The following is a 15516-nucleotide window of genomic DNA, read 5'->3' on the forward strand; positions in this document are numbered from 1 at the left end:
TTATACTCCGGCGGTGGTGTGGAGTCCTAGGACAATAGAAGATGCGAGAGCTCAAGAACGTCAAAAAAAACACTAAGAAGAGCTTGAAAAACTCCAAAAAAAAGAGAAACAACAGGAACGAGCTGCTAGTATAGCTCTACGAAGAAAATTAATAGATGAGGCAAGGACTGCGCGGGAGTTGAAGAAAATAGCGAGGGATAAAGAGAGAGAAGTGAGGGCCAAAGAACTCTAGTTAAGACGCGCCTAAAAAGCTCGCGATCGCGCAGTCGCAACTTCAAAAAAAGCTCGCGATAAGCAAAATATACCTAAACGAAAAGCTTCATCGTCTCAAAAGTCAAAAAAGTCAAAGGGTGGTGGTGATGCAGGCAGCCAAAGTGGTGGTGCGTCTGCATCGTCGGCTGCGCAGCCCACCACCAAAACAACGATGCGCGGCCGCAACATCAAACTGCCAAAGAAATTTGAGTAGATAGGATTGTTTTTTGAACTATTTAGACTACTCCACTAAAAAATCTCGTGATAATAGCTTTTGTATGGTGCTCTACAGCCTCATTTTTGATAGGCGGACATTTTAGTGGTGGTGTTGCATTGTCTGACCCGTTGCACGCATTGACCACCCACACTAAGTTAGGCTAGCAATCGCGTTGCGCGCGCTTCCCAGCGCGTTAGTCAATTAGTGTTAATTTTAGAATATTAAAGGCTATAGCAGCGCGTTAGGTACTTTAGATTTAGTTTCTATCTAAAGAAGAGAGAGCAAGCTAAATATCTACCTTGTGAGAGATTAACTAAGAAGCGTAGCTTGGAGGCATTGTACGCAAAGGTGTGGTGGGTGATCAAAGTTAGTAGGGTGACCGACTCGCTTGTCTGACCGACTCGCTTATCCGTCACGTTATTCAAATGTAATCTATATAACTAGAGAAAAAAGGAAAGGACTAAGAGAAGCCTGCAAAGGCAATCTATTACTACCTATCCTCTTTTAAACAAAAGAGGGTATAGAAGCAACTATTACCTTTATTTAAGAAATAAAGGCTAGAATACAAGCCTAGTATAAGGGAAACACAGAAAACGAGGAGTAATACCTATAACAGGTAGCTATACACCTCCCCCACCCTATCCCACCCCCTACCTACTAACTAATAGGCTACGAGCCTTACCTTTATTTAGTTAAAACCCCTCCTAAATATCGTAGCTAGAAACAACCTACTTAGATACTTGTAGGCCTAAAAACCCTACACGTCTTATATAGCCCTTTGGGCTGAAAAAGGACGTTAAACTAGAATAATAATAATAATAATAATAATAATAATACCCCTTGCCCCTTGTCCTGCCCCGCACCCAACAACCGCTAAGTACTGCGGCAACGGAGACGCCTGTCTGTCTGTCTGTGTATGTACACACATACTGGGTCAGAGCGAAAGCATGGGAAAGAGAAAGGGAACAAAGGAAAAAAAGAAAAGAAAAAGAAAAAGGGTACATGCTCGCTGTGCTAGTGTTGCTGTATTGCTGTGTATGCGCATGTATAGATTGCGAGATTGAGGTTAGTACTTACGTAGCCAAGTATAATGCATAACAGAGACTTAGAAGATGAGATAAATTATACTTACGCATATGTCTTCCTGTCTTTTCATCTTTCCATCTATCCAGAATATACATGGACATACATATAAAGACGCAGTCATTATATGCAAAATCCACCCTCCCCCCCCCCTCTCTCTCTCCCCTCACAATGCCGTTTCCACTCTTAAACCCGTGCTAAACCCCGATTCTCGGAACGGCAATCTTGCGCATCGGAGCCGAGTAGACACATCCGATGTCCGATGTCCGATATTTGTCTGTGTATCGACGGCGTTAGGGGCGAGGGAAGGAGGGGGCGTTTAGTAGGGATTAGTAAGGATGGATGGGGAAGGGGAGTTTTATTGGAGGGATTATATTATAATGGGTATTTTGGGATTTTAGGGGTTTAGGGGGGGGGTGTAGGCTGTGCTGTGCTGTGCTGCGTATGTCCGTCATGTCCGGTATGAAGAGTGTTGTTGTAGATGGGCGCATGATGGTGGTGTGTGTATGTGTGGGTAGAGCTAAGTATGTCTGCATGTGTGTGAGGAGAGGGTATATAAGAGGAATGTAAAAGTAACAGGTTCAACTCATCGGTTCATCAAATATCACCACTCGACAATCCCCAACAGCTACCAGATCAACCACCAACATACATCCTACACACCTTACTTCCACCCCACCCACCATGGCCAAACCCATCATCGCAGTCTTCGGCGCAACCGGCAACCAAGGCAACTCGGTCGCACACTTCATCCTCGACTCGGCCCACCTCTCAACCCAATACACCGTCCGCGCCATTTCGCGGGACACGCAAAACCCCAAAATGGGCGCCCTCGCTGCAAAAGGCGCTCAGCTCGCCCAGGCAGATCTCGACGACCTGGCATCCCTCGCGGTAGCCCTCGAGTCCGCCTCGTACATGTTCCTCGTGACCACCACACCACCGGCCTACGCTCGCGCGCGCGCTCTCGAAACCATGCAGGCGAAAAATGCGTGTAGCGCTGCGCTGGACGCAGGTGTACGATATATTATTTTCAGCTCCATGTCGCATCCGGCAGCGCTATCGCAGGGCGCGCTCACGCACGCCGTGCACTTTGACGTCAAAGCCGAGATCGAAGCGTACATTCGCAGTCTACCTGTTCAGAGCGCCTTTTTTGCTCCCGCGTCCTTCATGCAGAATCTCACGGGGCGGTCGGCGCCGCGGCCCGCACAGGAGGGCAGTGGTGCTGACTACGTTATGGTGGATATGCTGCCTGGGGATGCGCGCGTGCCGTATATTGATGTGACGTAGACGGGGAAATGGGTGGGTGTGATTTTGGCGGCGCCGGAAAAGTACGCGGGAAGCTTCTTTGCGGCGGCTGATGCTGTGTATACGCCTGACGAGATTGCGGAGGTCATGTCGAGGGTTACCGGGAAGAAAGCTAGACATGTGCAGTTGCCGGATGAGGTAGTCAGGGGGTTCTTTCCGGATGCGTCGAGGGACCAGTTGTTTGACATGTTTGCGTTTATGAGAGAATATGGGTATTTTGGAGCGGAGCAGGACAAGTTGGTGCGGTGGGCGCAGGAGCAGATTGGAGGACGAGTAACGAGCCTTGAAGACTTCTTGCGGAGGGTTAAATACAAGCTCGAGTAAAGAGAAGCATACGCTTGGAGTAATTGCTGTATAGTAGCTTAGAAAATAGAAGCTTGGATATTTAGACTGCCATTATTTTCATCCTCAAACACCATTGATACACCGCTGTACATCTGTTCGGAGAGGTACAGACTGCTAAAACAGTAACCCTAATGATACAAGCGTCAACAACCATGTCCGCCTAAGCGCCAAAAGCCAGAAATACCTCCAATGTTTTGTTTATACTCACGTAATGCATCGAGATGACCTGTGTTCAAGCCTGATGAAACATCATGACTAAAACCCAGTGTATCTTTGCATATTCTGGTCCGGCGGATACGCCCACATTACCATTGAATCTGGAATGAACAGAGCAGATAGATCTGCGTCTGAACCAGTGCCCAGGTCAAATTGCGTAAAGTCAAAATTCATATCAAAGGGGGCTTGTGCGCCCATGCCCATCATATCTGCCGTAGGCTGGCTTGGCATATTGGGATACCAGTTTGACTGCATGGCCTGCTGCGAATGCTGCGCATGCGCTTGCAAAGCTGCCTGAGCCTGTTGCTGGGACTGAGATTGCGCTGGTGTTTGCTGTTGTTGCTGGGCACCATTGTTGCTACTTCCCATTGCAACTTCGGAGAGAAGATGAAGCGGTGTTTGTTTTGCAGAGGATTGATGAGTCGAGGCATTGTGGGACGGGTTTGAGTTGCGCCTGGATTCGTACTCGGCTTCTGGCTGCTGTTCATTGGCCCCTGCTTTGATACGTGCAAAGCGTTCCTGGAGGCGCTTGGCGACGAAGTAGAATTTGCCATGGGGTGATTGACCATCGCGAGAGACAATGGCGTCGAACATCGACACTAGCTGTTCCGTGTACGCCTCGATCTGCAGGTCCTCCTTCTTGATGATGCTGCCCACTTCACCAGAGCTTGTTACGGATACCCACATCTTCATCAGACATACTATTGCATAGATAGCTCGTACACCTAGATCCAATTAGCAGTATGCTTCACGCGGGCCAGTGCCGACCTACAGAATATAACAGGCAGAGTCAGAAGAATATCGAGCTCAATGCTTAATATTGTGTCGAGTATGCCGTGCGTGGCTGTGAGACATTCACCCAAAGCACCGATATGGGCTGGGCCAACAGGAGAATCCTTCTTAGTCCCCAAAGCCACGTTCGTAGATATAGTATCCGACGTGTAGGGTGGTTGTAAATCAGCGCAGCCCTGGTTCTGGTGGAGGGCAATCTCGTGCAGATAGAGATTTGTAACGTGTTCGCCCAGTCGTAGAGTAGCTGGATCAATTAGTGATTGCATAGCATTCGGTTGCCTGTAACTTACGATCAACATCGCCAAGAGCGCTGTTCTCCTCTCTGAGCGTGTTCAGCTCGTTCTCAAAAATCTTCAGAGCGTAGATGACTTTGGGATCAGAAATGGTCACCTCTATCGAAGGGTCGTCCATGCAAAACTCGACCGATATCTTTTCTCCAATGTGCGCCAGCTTGACTTGTTGGCAAAGCAATTTGTCTGACGGAAGGGCCTCGGGAGAAGTCTCAAGAAGGCGGATGCTGTCTGCCATGAAATTGGTCCAGCGCAGCAAGATTGGTCGTCGTAGGATCATGGTAATGCTCATGCAAAGGTAGTAACATACAAGAAAGGTCCTCCTCGCTTCAACGCTGTTCGAGTCAGGGTGGAATGTCTTGAAGTTGCCACCCGAAACTTTCATAACATTCGGCGTCGCCTTTCTTCCTAGACCGAGGTCAAGAGCCATGACGGCAGCGCAATTCACCATCATGTAAAAATTGTGCTGCTCAAAGTGGAGAGGCGGGCGGTACCAAAGCACGGCGATGTGCAATGCTTGCACAATCTCGAGCGACTTTTCTCCGTTGCGCCAGATCAGGTCAGCAAGCTGATCCTTGAGGAGCCCCGTCAACTCCCGCTGAACCTCTTGTGAGACAAGTTGCTCTGCGCTTCCATGAGAAGATCCAGCTATGATGGAAAGGAACAGAAGTGGCTTCTTTTCCCGGACCTCACGGGCTGTAGTACCCGGAGCAATAGGCACTGCCGGAAAGTGCGGACAGATTTCGTTTATGTAGCGAACAAAGACACGCTCTGCAATTTCGGGCGTCATGAGGCTGTCAATAAGGGGATTGATATGGGAATGGTCGGCGTGAATTTTGCTCTTGCTCGTACGTTTCATTTCGGGATGTTCGGCAAGGTCACGATGTATGGCATCCATATCTTCGGGGATCGTCTACAATGTTAGTTCCCGGTTTGGAACCTGTGTAGCAATGTACTCACAGGATGCACATTATCCAGCTTCCTCCGCTTTGGCTCAGGGCCTCGCTGTATGTTCTGTGCCGGGCCGTACCCAGGAGGAATATTTGGGTATCTGCCTGCTGCTGAGTTAGACCAGTCCTGCTGCTGACTTCCTAGCCGAGAGGAACCTTCTGCAGGCATGGGTGCCATGTTCGTAGCGCCTTCGTGGTGTGGGAAACCTCCGTGATGCCTCATGTCCGGCCCTCCGGCCTTTTGCGCGTGCAAAGTCGCAGTCAACGCGTCGATTTTGCGCTCCAGCTCAGCCACCCGGCTGTCGGCCTTCTTCTGGCGCTTGCGTGTTGGGGGCGTCGTGATGCATGGCCGCCCTGCTTTGGCGCATCGTCTACATGATAGGTCTGGCCGTTCTTGGTCACAGCGCACCTTGAGCCCTCGACACGAATCGCATGCCCTGGGGCGCTTCAGGTCGGCCGGGGACTTGACAGAGCCCGGAGTATCATGGACGCTGTTGCAAGAAGTCAGCCCGGTGTCGGTGCGTGAAGTGTTGTGCTGATATATGTCGCTCGGCAGTGCTCAGCGACGCGCGCGTCTTGATGGGATATTGAGCAGCGAACTTGGCTGTGTGCAAGCAGCTTCTGCCGCGACATGGCGCGTGCAAATAGCACTGGCTGCCACTGTGCCGGTGTTGCCGCAAAGGGATTGCGCCTTGGTGTCGCAAAGGACAGAGGCGGGCTGCATGACGTACCCATCGTGGTCGCCTTCGTCTTCGTGCTCGTCATCGTCATGCGACGCCTCGGGGCCGGTGGGCGACGTCTGTTCGAGGGCGGGATCGAGTATGTTTGCGAGTGGGGCGGGCTGCGATAGCTGTGAGAGCTGCGGGGGCTGCTGGGCCTGGGAATGGTGTTGAGCGGTGGGCGATGGAAGGTAGTAGGGATGGCCCGACGTCTGCTGCGGTGCCGACGTGTAAAGCTGCTGGCTGCGCGGAGGGACCGACGAGGCGCTCGCGAAGAGCCTGGGATCTATCTGGCTTTGGTCTGCCATGACAGCTGCGTCGACGTCTGTTTCCAGGTCGGCGTCGGTGGCCGTATATCACCCGAACTTCCGTGGTGGATTGCGCCGCACGAAGGGCGGGCGGCACTTAGCTGGAGCGTCAATGCGCACGCGCTAGCCTTGGATGGGGCCGGCTTGCACACGGCGAAAATTCAGAAAGGTACACACGGCCACGAGTTGCAGACGCGGCAAAGAGTACGAGGCACGGTTGAGCGGACAGCTGGATGCAGTGGGTGCACGCCAGGCGACGAAGATGGAGACATGGGCGTTCATTTCATCATTACCACTCACTAGCTAGCTAGCACACGGCAACCACACCGCAATTCGTGAGATCATCATGCATCAGGACCTTCGTATACTCTCTCTCTCCCTCTCTTTCTCATACAGCTGCGTCAAGCATGGCTGATTACTCACTCGCCCCCTCACCCGGAGCTGACAGGTGGAATAATGGCAACCTCGTCCCCCTCCCCGATCTGCCTGTCTGCATCGTCGGCTATGTCCACATACTCCAGGTTCACTGTCAGCGCACAGCTGCTCAGCACCTTCTCCTCGATGCCCTTGTACCTGTCTTCAAGCACCGCGAAGAGGCTGCCGACCTGCACTGGCGCAGGCAAGTGCTCGCTCGTCTTGCCCGTAAACGTCGAAGCGGCGGCAAAGTAGAGGATTGAGAAGTGCCCCGCAGGCGCTTTGGCAGGTGCCATGATGCCTAGTAGACAGCGTTAGCAATATGTCGTAGCCACAGAGCGAAAGCCCATGAGAGTCGAAAATTTCTGTCAGGAATAATAATGTTCCGCAGTCTGCCGCAAGAGCGACGGTCGGATAATACATGCTATAATTTTGGATACATCATAGAAGACGCGAGCTCGGGGAGGGCGGGAATGTTACATACCTGGCGTGAGTGGTGGGTGTGAAGGAAAGAAGAGGGCGTGGGCAGACAAGCATGTGAGTTCGCGCGGCGCCTTAGCGTCGGCGCACAGACATGCATGGAGCGCGCCTCCGCCGCATTTTTTGGTTGCGGCGACTGATGACATGACTGATTATTCACCACTCACCTCCTACAATGTATCCGCGTCTACAGTCGATACCCGGCCATGTGTGCCTGCCGTGCCAGTTGCGTCTCATCAGTCGGCATGGAAATTCAACCCAATTGGTATTTCACCGAGAAATTTCTGCCAAAAAAGTTGCACCAACTTTTCGGCGGGCGCTGCACGCCACTGCAAATGTAGGTAGCCATGGGCGCATTAGGAGCAGAACAAAATTCTTACAGGAAATAGCGCTTGCAACTATCGTCTGCGGCCAATGTCTCGCCGCAAACAATCGACCCATCCCTTCTCCCCCGCCCGCAAAATACCGCCATCCGAGACCACCTCGTACAGTGGCAAGATCTATATGGAGGCCCAACAGAAGAAGGGCTTATGGGGTTCGAGAATCATCCTGCTCGTGGAGACATTCAAAACACTCTCGTAAAGCTGTCATCTGTTTTCAAAGCAGATGAGGATGCCAAGACAACTGAATGGAATGGTGCAGAAGAGGAAGACCAAGATGGAGATCTGATAACGGTTGGACTTTTTCTGAAGCCTGGCGATGTCGTCGAACTGTCTCAGGCCGGACGGGAGCCGGTGCTTGCTGTCTTTGTCCAGCAGCTGGACACTGAAAGCCAATTCTTTTCGGTCAACGGGAGATGGGCACACTCGGTCCTGAAGAGGATCTCTTTCGTCATCCAAGGCTGCATTGACCCTGCGCTTGTGCAGCCGCTTGTGCCATTCTTGCCGACTACCCAAGAGAATGTGAACCCAAAAGGCGAAATTCATGTTCCCAGAGAGCTGTCCTCCCCTGTCGTGGCCGCTTTAGAACGCATGACCCACGATGCAGAGGACATCTACCGTACAAACGCATCGGCTCTGGATACAGCTTACACAGTCCTGGCTGACGAAAAAAGAACCCGTATGATGACATTGACCCAAATTGCCAAGGCGTTGCTCGCGCCCGACGATCCAGTATGGAAACCTTCGCCAGCTGCTCTGCTAGCTGTACGCAAGGTTCTGAACCACAACGAATATCGTTTTCGCTCCGACTCCCGTACCCACAGACTGACCAACGTTTTTGCCATTCGACCAAAGACTGATGTCAAGACTGTTGAAACAGTTCACGAGTGGATCCGCGACTATCGGGAATGTCTCGCCTTGGCTGCAGCCGACCGAAAAGGTGCTTTTCAGGCACGTACAAAAGGCGCACTGTATATTCATGATTTTCTCGCAAAAGCACGGAGGCTTATCGCGCAAAGTCGACAGGACCGTGAGCCAGATCATGGTGGCGTAGGACCAGTCAAAACATCTTTTTTTGAGGGTACTACCTTGAAGGCTACATGGGGAGAGAAGTTCACAAGCACCGATCAACAGATCATAAGTTTCCTACAGGCATGGGCACTCACTGATCAGTTTGCAGGCATGGGCGGCCTTCATGCTGCTTGTGCTGGTTTGATTTCCGCGTCGGATTGCTATCGCCCAGGTGTGGTCCGGGATGAGGGTACCGCGGAAGACAATTTGAATAGTATCCGGCAAGCAACTGGATTGCTGTTCCTGCAGGAGATTGGTGTGGTATCCCCTCACGAGAACCGCGCACTCTATGACGAACAATTGATGCTTCCTACTGTGCGCCTTTCGCGGAATCTGGAGCTCCTCAACAACAAGGCAGAGCTCACACGAAGAAATCCCGACTTCCGTGACTCCATGGCCAATTTCCGGCGCGACTGGGGGTCGACAACCGTGTATTGCATCGATGATGTGGGTGCCAAAGAGATTGACGACGGCATCTCCATTGAGCGAGTCAAAGATTCAAAAAATGAATTCTGGATCCATGTCCATGTGGCCAATCCAACGGCATTCTTCGATAAAACTCACACACTTTCTGGACTGGCTGCACATATGACAGAGACTGTTTATACGCCAGAGCGGACTTACCCCATGCTTCCTAATTGGGCTAACCATGAACATTTCAGCCTTGACCGCGATCGCCCTGCCATCACATTTAGTTCTCGCATCAATAGCGTTGGCAGCGTGCTCGAGACAAAGATCCAGCATGGCATCATCCGAAACGTTATCAGTATAACTCCCTCTGAGGTGGCCAAGCTCTTAGGCGACGACAGCATTCCGCACAGTACACGATTAGTCGTTGGTGGAGAGGTGCCACGTAGCGAGGAACGGTCGCCTCCAAACATCTCACCCCATCAGCTAGAAGAGCTTCGCGATCTGTACACTGCGGCCCAAGCTTTATGGGAGGGTCGTAAAGCTGCTGGCGGCATGCGATTCAACTCGAACAGCATAAATGTCCAGGTTTACGAAAGCGCTGGCGCAGCTGGTTTGACTTGGCTTCCGCCTTCAGTTGAACGAGCACGTTTTGTTCGAGGAGATCCAATCATCGAGTACACAAACACCATGCCTAAGGAGACCATGCAGCTCACCATTGGACCCAGAAACATTGTCGAGGAGATGATGATGCTTGCTGGTCGGTCCGCGGCAGAATGGTGCACTGAGCGACATATACCCGTCATGTATCGAGGCACAGTCAATCCCCCATCTCGTGAAGAAATGCCTTTGGAAGAACTCCAGAGCCTTGTGCATGCACATCACGCTAAGCATGGCAACTTGCCTCAAATTCTCGCCACGCGACTCATGCGAGCTATGGGTAGAGCCATTCCACATTCTTCTCCATTGCCGCACAAGATTATCGGAGTGCCTGGCTATGTCAAGGTCACCAGCCCACTACGTCGTTTCGGCGACATGATTGCACATTGGCAGATCGAAGCCGCCATACGATATGAAGCGCAAACCGGAAAACAATTCAATGGAGTTGATGCCTCTGTTTTAGCACGGAAGGTTCTGGCATTTTCTCCCAAGCAGATGCAGGAATCAATCATCATGCTGTCTCCCCGAGAGCGCATCATTACCATGGCGAAACGGCACTCCACAAACTTCTGGGCTTCTCAAGCATTCCTCCGTGCCTTCAAGTATCACGAGGCGCCCCTCCCTGAGGTGTTCAGGCTCCAAGTCCAACTCGTCCAACCAGGCCGAGGGTCCATTGGGCCTTTGTCTGAATATGGACTTGCGGCTTTCATGCGAGAGGAAGAGGGTGTTCAGCAAGGTGACGAATGGGAGGTTATGCTGGACAGGGTTGATGTGTTCGCTAGATGCGTCTTTGTGAAGCCGCTTCGCCTAGTGCATCGTAGCGAGGATTTTGCTGTCTGAGTACGGCCTATATGGGGCTGAAGAAAGTTGTTATCGAGCATGGTCAAAGAGCGTCTCCCTTTCTTTTTAGCCATGCGGATATGTTCCCGGACAATTTGACTGGTCGACGCTTTTGGTCTCTCGTGGCAACATGGAGTCTTTATTATGCCGGTAAGGATGCGCGCTCTCAACACCCCGCTAGATCACAAATGGCTTGGATTCACATTTACTACCATGACATTGAGGGAAAAGTGGCGAGAACCTCGCAGCCACAGCCTGTCAAATTACGAGAAAGGGTCAACGGTCTCTCTGGATGCAGTACACCAAGACATGTCGATGCAAGCCACGTATGCACCCACGGAGAAGGACCTAATGTGGGCGTAGATCTGCTCGTGTCCAGATCGTGGCGTCGGCTTGGTCCTGGTAGCATTTGTGTACACTAGCCACGCCGCATCAAGGAACCTGGTCGATCGGTTATGCGAATGCGCATGGACAGGATAGGATGGGAACGCCCACAGGTTTGGGCCGTGAGTAACACGCCAAGTTTATGCGCACTTTACAGTGTCATGTAATGCTCCGATAGCCTTGGATCGACTTGGCGATATCACTGTACAACGGCGCCATGACGCCAGACAGGAGTAGCGTATGCGCAATGCAACACGATTGGTTTGGTAGTCTGATGCAGGTGCATTATCACCTTGGTCGTCCCTAGCGTGTCATTCCTCTTTCACACTTCTTCAGTTTTGAGTCAACCAAGTGAGGCTTACCATGTGCATTTCCTGATTACAGCATCTCGTCGAAGCCGAGATTCCTCGACGATCGCAATTACTGCCGACCAACGACAGCTGCAGCCAGCATGTGCGGTTCAAGCTAACATCGTTCAGTATTTTTACACTTCCCTCGCCGGCTTACTGTGAGTCTATCACATTCTTAGGTGCATTGGGATCACTTTTCTATGCGTCGTCTTCTTCATCATTGCGACAACAAGCACAAGCATTTCTCAGCTACATTATGGCCGAGGTCCCACTCCGTCGTGCACATACATTTCAGGATGAAATTGCGGATACCACTACTGCTGGTCGGAGGAAACAGTCACAGACACAGCGTCAGCTCCTCTCTTGTACAAAGTGTAGAGAGCGCAAGGTGAAGGTCGGCATTCTCTGGATGCCCACTCCATACGAGCTGACGCATGATAGTGCGATCGTACAAAACCATGTTCGGCGTGTTGCGCTCGTGGCCTTCCTCGCGACTGCCACTTCATAGCTGAAGACGGAAACTACACCCCCATCCAACAAAGTTACGAACTACGCAAACTACGCGCCGAGAATCTCCAACTCAAAGAACGGTTTCGAGCTCTCAGTATTCCGACCCATGACGAGGAATCTGATCCGCCTACATGCTTCGACTCGCAGTTGGACAACGGGCTCGGTTCAGGTCGAAAACGGCGTGCCATGAAACAGAAGCGACTACAAAATCCAGGGTGGCAAGACAGCATCTACTTCGGCTCGCCTGGGATAGCCACTGTCATCAGCGATGTAGGGTGCATTCTACACATTATCAGGCTTGGACTGACATAAATCAAGTTTGCAGCAGTCAATGTCGATAGCCCTGCGACATTGGCGCACCTATTGCCCCGCCATATTGACCTGTTCGCATCAGAGGATTCTCCAACATATGTGTTTGCAACACTCTTTAGCGCATCTCCTGATGAATGCATCCCGCAGCTGCTCAGTTGCCTGCCTGCAAAGCACGAGCTATCAGAGTATTTGGACACATTTGAAAACCTTGTGAGCATCCAAATGCCCGCAACACTATCAAGAACTGAGGTAGAACGCTTCTTATCTGATGTCAAAAGCAACTCCCAGTCGTGTCCAACAATGTTAGCACTACTCTTAACAGTGATTGCCCTAGGCGCTCAACACTCGACCTGGGGGAAGGGTGGTGAATGCTATCCTGCCAAGGTCAAAGCCGAGGCCCAAAAAGGCAACGTTTACAGTAAGTCGGCCAAAGGCTATATCAGCTAAACTTATATCTTGTGTAGTTGCCGCCGCATTTCAAGCTTTACGATTGGCTTCATTCTTGCACAAGCCGTCTCTTCTCGCCGTCCAAGTACTTATTTTGGTTGGGAAATTCTTGACCAATAGTGGAAGATTCCTGGATGCCTTCACACTTTTCGGCATGACCATCAGAATGGCTTACGCAATTGGTCTCCATTGTCATCCGAAATACCTCGAACCTGCCCCCCCGACTCAGACCGAACTTGCAACAAGACAAAAGATATGGTGGTACATGCTAAGGATTGACGAGGAATACTCGATGACGTTTGGGCGACCGCTAGGAATCAGTAGCATCGGAACTTGTTGCTGGCCGCAGGAACTTACGACAGACCCTATCGTGCGGCGCTTTGGAGAATTTATGGCACAGTTTACCGTGCTAGCCAGACAGATTCTAAGCAGCGACCGCTTGATTAATCTTCGAATTGATGAGCTTACAGATGCGCTTCGGCGGTTACTGGATACGATACCTGAGATACTTCAGTTCAACGCTGCTTGGAACCGTCCTGAAAACACATCATCACATGAGCTCTGGCCGTTGATGAACATGGCTGCTGGTACGTTTACCGATTTCTTCCTGCTAATCTGTTCTCGTTGTGAGGGAATTCTTATCCGCAACTCGAATGAATTTCATGTACTTGAGAAGCATCTCCTTCATGATAATCAACTATCTTGGCGTTTTTATGAGGGTGTTTCCCGGTTTTTGATAAGTCTGCTCACAGAAAGCAGTTTTCCACTGCAAGGCCCACACCTATTTTACACTTCTGAACCGACAGAGGGGACAAAGCACCACTTCAGACACCATGCCAAGTTGCCAAGATGTCAACCCTTCCCATTCCAGCAACTCGTCACCAACGATGTCAACGAGTACTGGTGTCCGGGGCCGCGCTGCCGTGATAGCCTCATCGGAGGAAATCCTTTGTGTTTTAGAATTCTTCTATCATAAACAGCCATCAGCACTGATAGATTGGACTATAGGACAACAGGCATTCAACAGCTGCATGCTCCTTGTATCCGATGCGATAGAGCACTGTAGAATCACCGATGGCGCTTTGAAAGTCGAACAAAGCTTAGTCATATTCAAGGAACTTGGCGAGAATAACGTGCACAGACTCGCACAATATGCAACCGAAAAAATCAGTTCGTGTTTGAAGACGCTGTACGACATTGTTGCGCAATCGCCCCACAACAAGAGTGAGGCTCGCAGTCGGCAAGAAAAACGCACCGCCATACCGGGATCCAGGAAAAGTGAGGCAACACAAGCCTTGGCTACAGTAGGAAACGTGATGGGTCACACTGGGATGCAGCTCCTGGAAGACTGTGGCTTACAAGCTTCCGTCCAGGAGGCCTTCGCTCCTATGAACTGGAATACAGCAGGGTTACTCACGGACCATTCAAACGAACATGAAATTCAACGAGAGAACACAAAAATCGGGGAAAAGAATGCACTAAAGCCTGGTTCGCACAGACAGGGTACTCTGAATTTTGAACCAACGGACGCCGTGCAAGGTTTGAGCAGATCGGTTACACAATACGCCATGACTTCTAACGATGATCGTATGCAGCCACACGATTACACAGACCCAGATTCTCCCAGAGATCTCGCGGAGCTAAATGAAGAGAGGCCGAAGATGGGTACAACAAATGACCCGGGACGACAATCCAGTCGCTGCCATGAAACGATTCGTCAGTCTGACCCCAAGGATCTATTTCAAGAGCTTAATGAGACTCAATATTCGGGACCCTTCGAGCATATCAATTGGACGCACAAGATAACTCCAAGTCAATGCGAAAAGAAAGAGCCGTATGCGGCCCCATTCGTCACAGTAATGGCCTCATCGTATGGTACAACCGCATCACAACGACAAAACTCATGTCCAGCACATTTGCGCACGAACACGGATTACTCTTTCCGACCAGCATATTCCTCAGGCAGCAATGTCGACAGTTCAACCAATGCCCCCGCGGCACACACACCACTACATGCCTCAGTGGCAGCGCCACCAGGGCCCCAAGCAAACACTGGCTACGAATATTTTCAGGCCAGTCTCTCATGCCCTCCTCGCATGGGCAACCATGCTGTTTGCACCGATTCTATTGGTAGAAATGCGCCATGCTCACCGATATCAATCAGTAGTGCGAATCCAGGAGTTTCTTTGGCCAATAATGGAATGTTTCATGGCAACCAGGGGCAGTTTGACTATCTTCATTGAACGCGTTCTCTGAACAACATGACGTAATTGACCCTGACAATTCGGACGGAGAACATTCCTGTTGGGGATTGAGGACGGTACTTTGACATTCCAAGGGAGCTTGTGGGGTGGACGGAACGCTTCACCGACGGCTTTGCAAGGATAGGCAAAGTGGGTCGATGTGGTAGTCGGCGCCTCGACTTATTATTATTGTTCCATTAGAGTCTAGTGAGCTCGAGGCTATGTAAGACTTTGGCCGAGGCCGTTCTAACTAGATTTATTTACAAATACGAGTTTGTGCTTGAAGTGTGTCTGTGGTGCTTCGGCCTTTGTCTAGGTAAGCGATAGCTATCGCTTACTAGACGCCTAGTGCTAAAGAGCATTTTGATAACAGAAAGAGATGTTAGAAAGCAAAGCAATCCCCCAGCGGGCTCTTTTAGGGATAAAAAGAAAAAGTTTCGACTTAGGTAGTTTTAATGAGTAACTCTCTCGTTCAGTTTTTAAGAGTCTTCATCTCAAGTTTTAGGAGTAACTCTCTCGTTTCGACTTAGTGCCCAGCGA

General features: G+C 50.8%; 4 protein-coding genes across 4 annotated transcripts; 3 read left to right on the forward strand and 1 right to left on the reverse strand.

Annotated features, from left to right (window-relative positions):
• Positions 1 to 2236: 2236 nt before the first annotated feature.
• SETTUDRAFT_19211 (uncharacterized protein) lies at positions 2237 to 3181 on the forward strand (the record flags this gene model as incomplete). Its single annotated transcript, XM_008026696.1, has 2 exons — positions 2237 to 2788; positions 2840 to 3181. 2 exons carry the CDS (start codon positions 2237 to 2239, stop codon positions 3179 to 3181), a joined length of 894 nt encoding a protein of 297 aa, XP_008024887.1.
• Positions 3182 to 3331: 150 nt separating this feature from the next.
• On the reverse strand, positions 3332 to 7355 carry SETTUDRAFT_134971 (uncharacterized protein). The gene is made up of 6 exons (XM_008027127.1): positions 6924 to 7355; positions 6182 to 6381; positions 5461 to 5941; positions 4501 to 5413; positions 4191 to 4454; positions 3332 to 4143 (listed from the first exon to the last, which is right to left on the reverse strand). Exons 1-6 carry the CDS (start codon positions 7185 to 7187, stop codon positions 3458 to 3460), a joined length of 2808 nt encoding a protein of 935 aa, XP_008025318.1. The 5' UTR covers positions 7188 to 7355; the 3' UTR covers positions 3332 to 3457.
• Positions 7356 to 7546: 191 nt separating this feature from the next.
• Positions 7547 to 11107, forward strand: SETTUDRAFT_134976 (uncharacterized protein; the record flags this gene model as incomplete). The annotated part of the gene is made up of 2 exons (XM_008027128.1): positions 7547 to 7708; positions 7761 to 11107. The coding sequence occupies 2 exons, from the start codon at positions 7547 to 7549 to the stop codon at positions 10728 to 10730; spliced, it is 3132 nt and encodes a 1043-aa protein (XP_008025319.1). The 3' UTR covers positions 10731 to 11107.
• A 613-nt stretch (positions 11108 to 11720) lies between these two features.
• SETTUDRAFT_49457 (uncharacterized protein) lies at positions 11721 to 14154 on the forward strand (the record flags this gene model as incomplete). The annotated part of the gene is made up of 5 exons (XM_008026959.1): positions 11721 to 11858; positions 11906 to 12244; positions 12293 to 12704; positions 12751 to 13320; positions 13742 to 14154. Coding segments are annotated over 5 exons (1872 nt in total), but the record flags the coding sequence as incomplete, so codon positions are not given.
• Between the last annotated feature and the right edge of the window lie 1362 nt (positions 14155 to 15516).

The sequence above is a fragment of the Exserohilum turcica genome, assembly GCF_000359705.1.
Source record: "Exserohilum turcica Et28A unplaced genomic scaffold SETTUscaffold_2, whole genome shotgun sequence".
NCBI classification, from domain to species: Eukaryota; Fungi; Ascomycota; class Dothideomycetes; order Pleosporales; family Pleosporaceae; genus Exserohilum; species Exserohilum turcicum.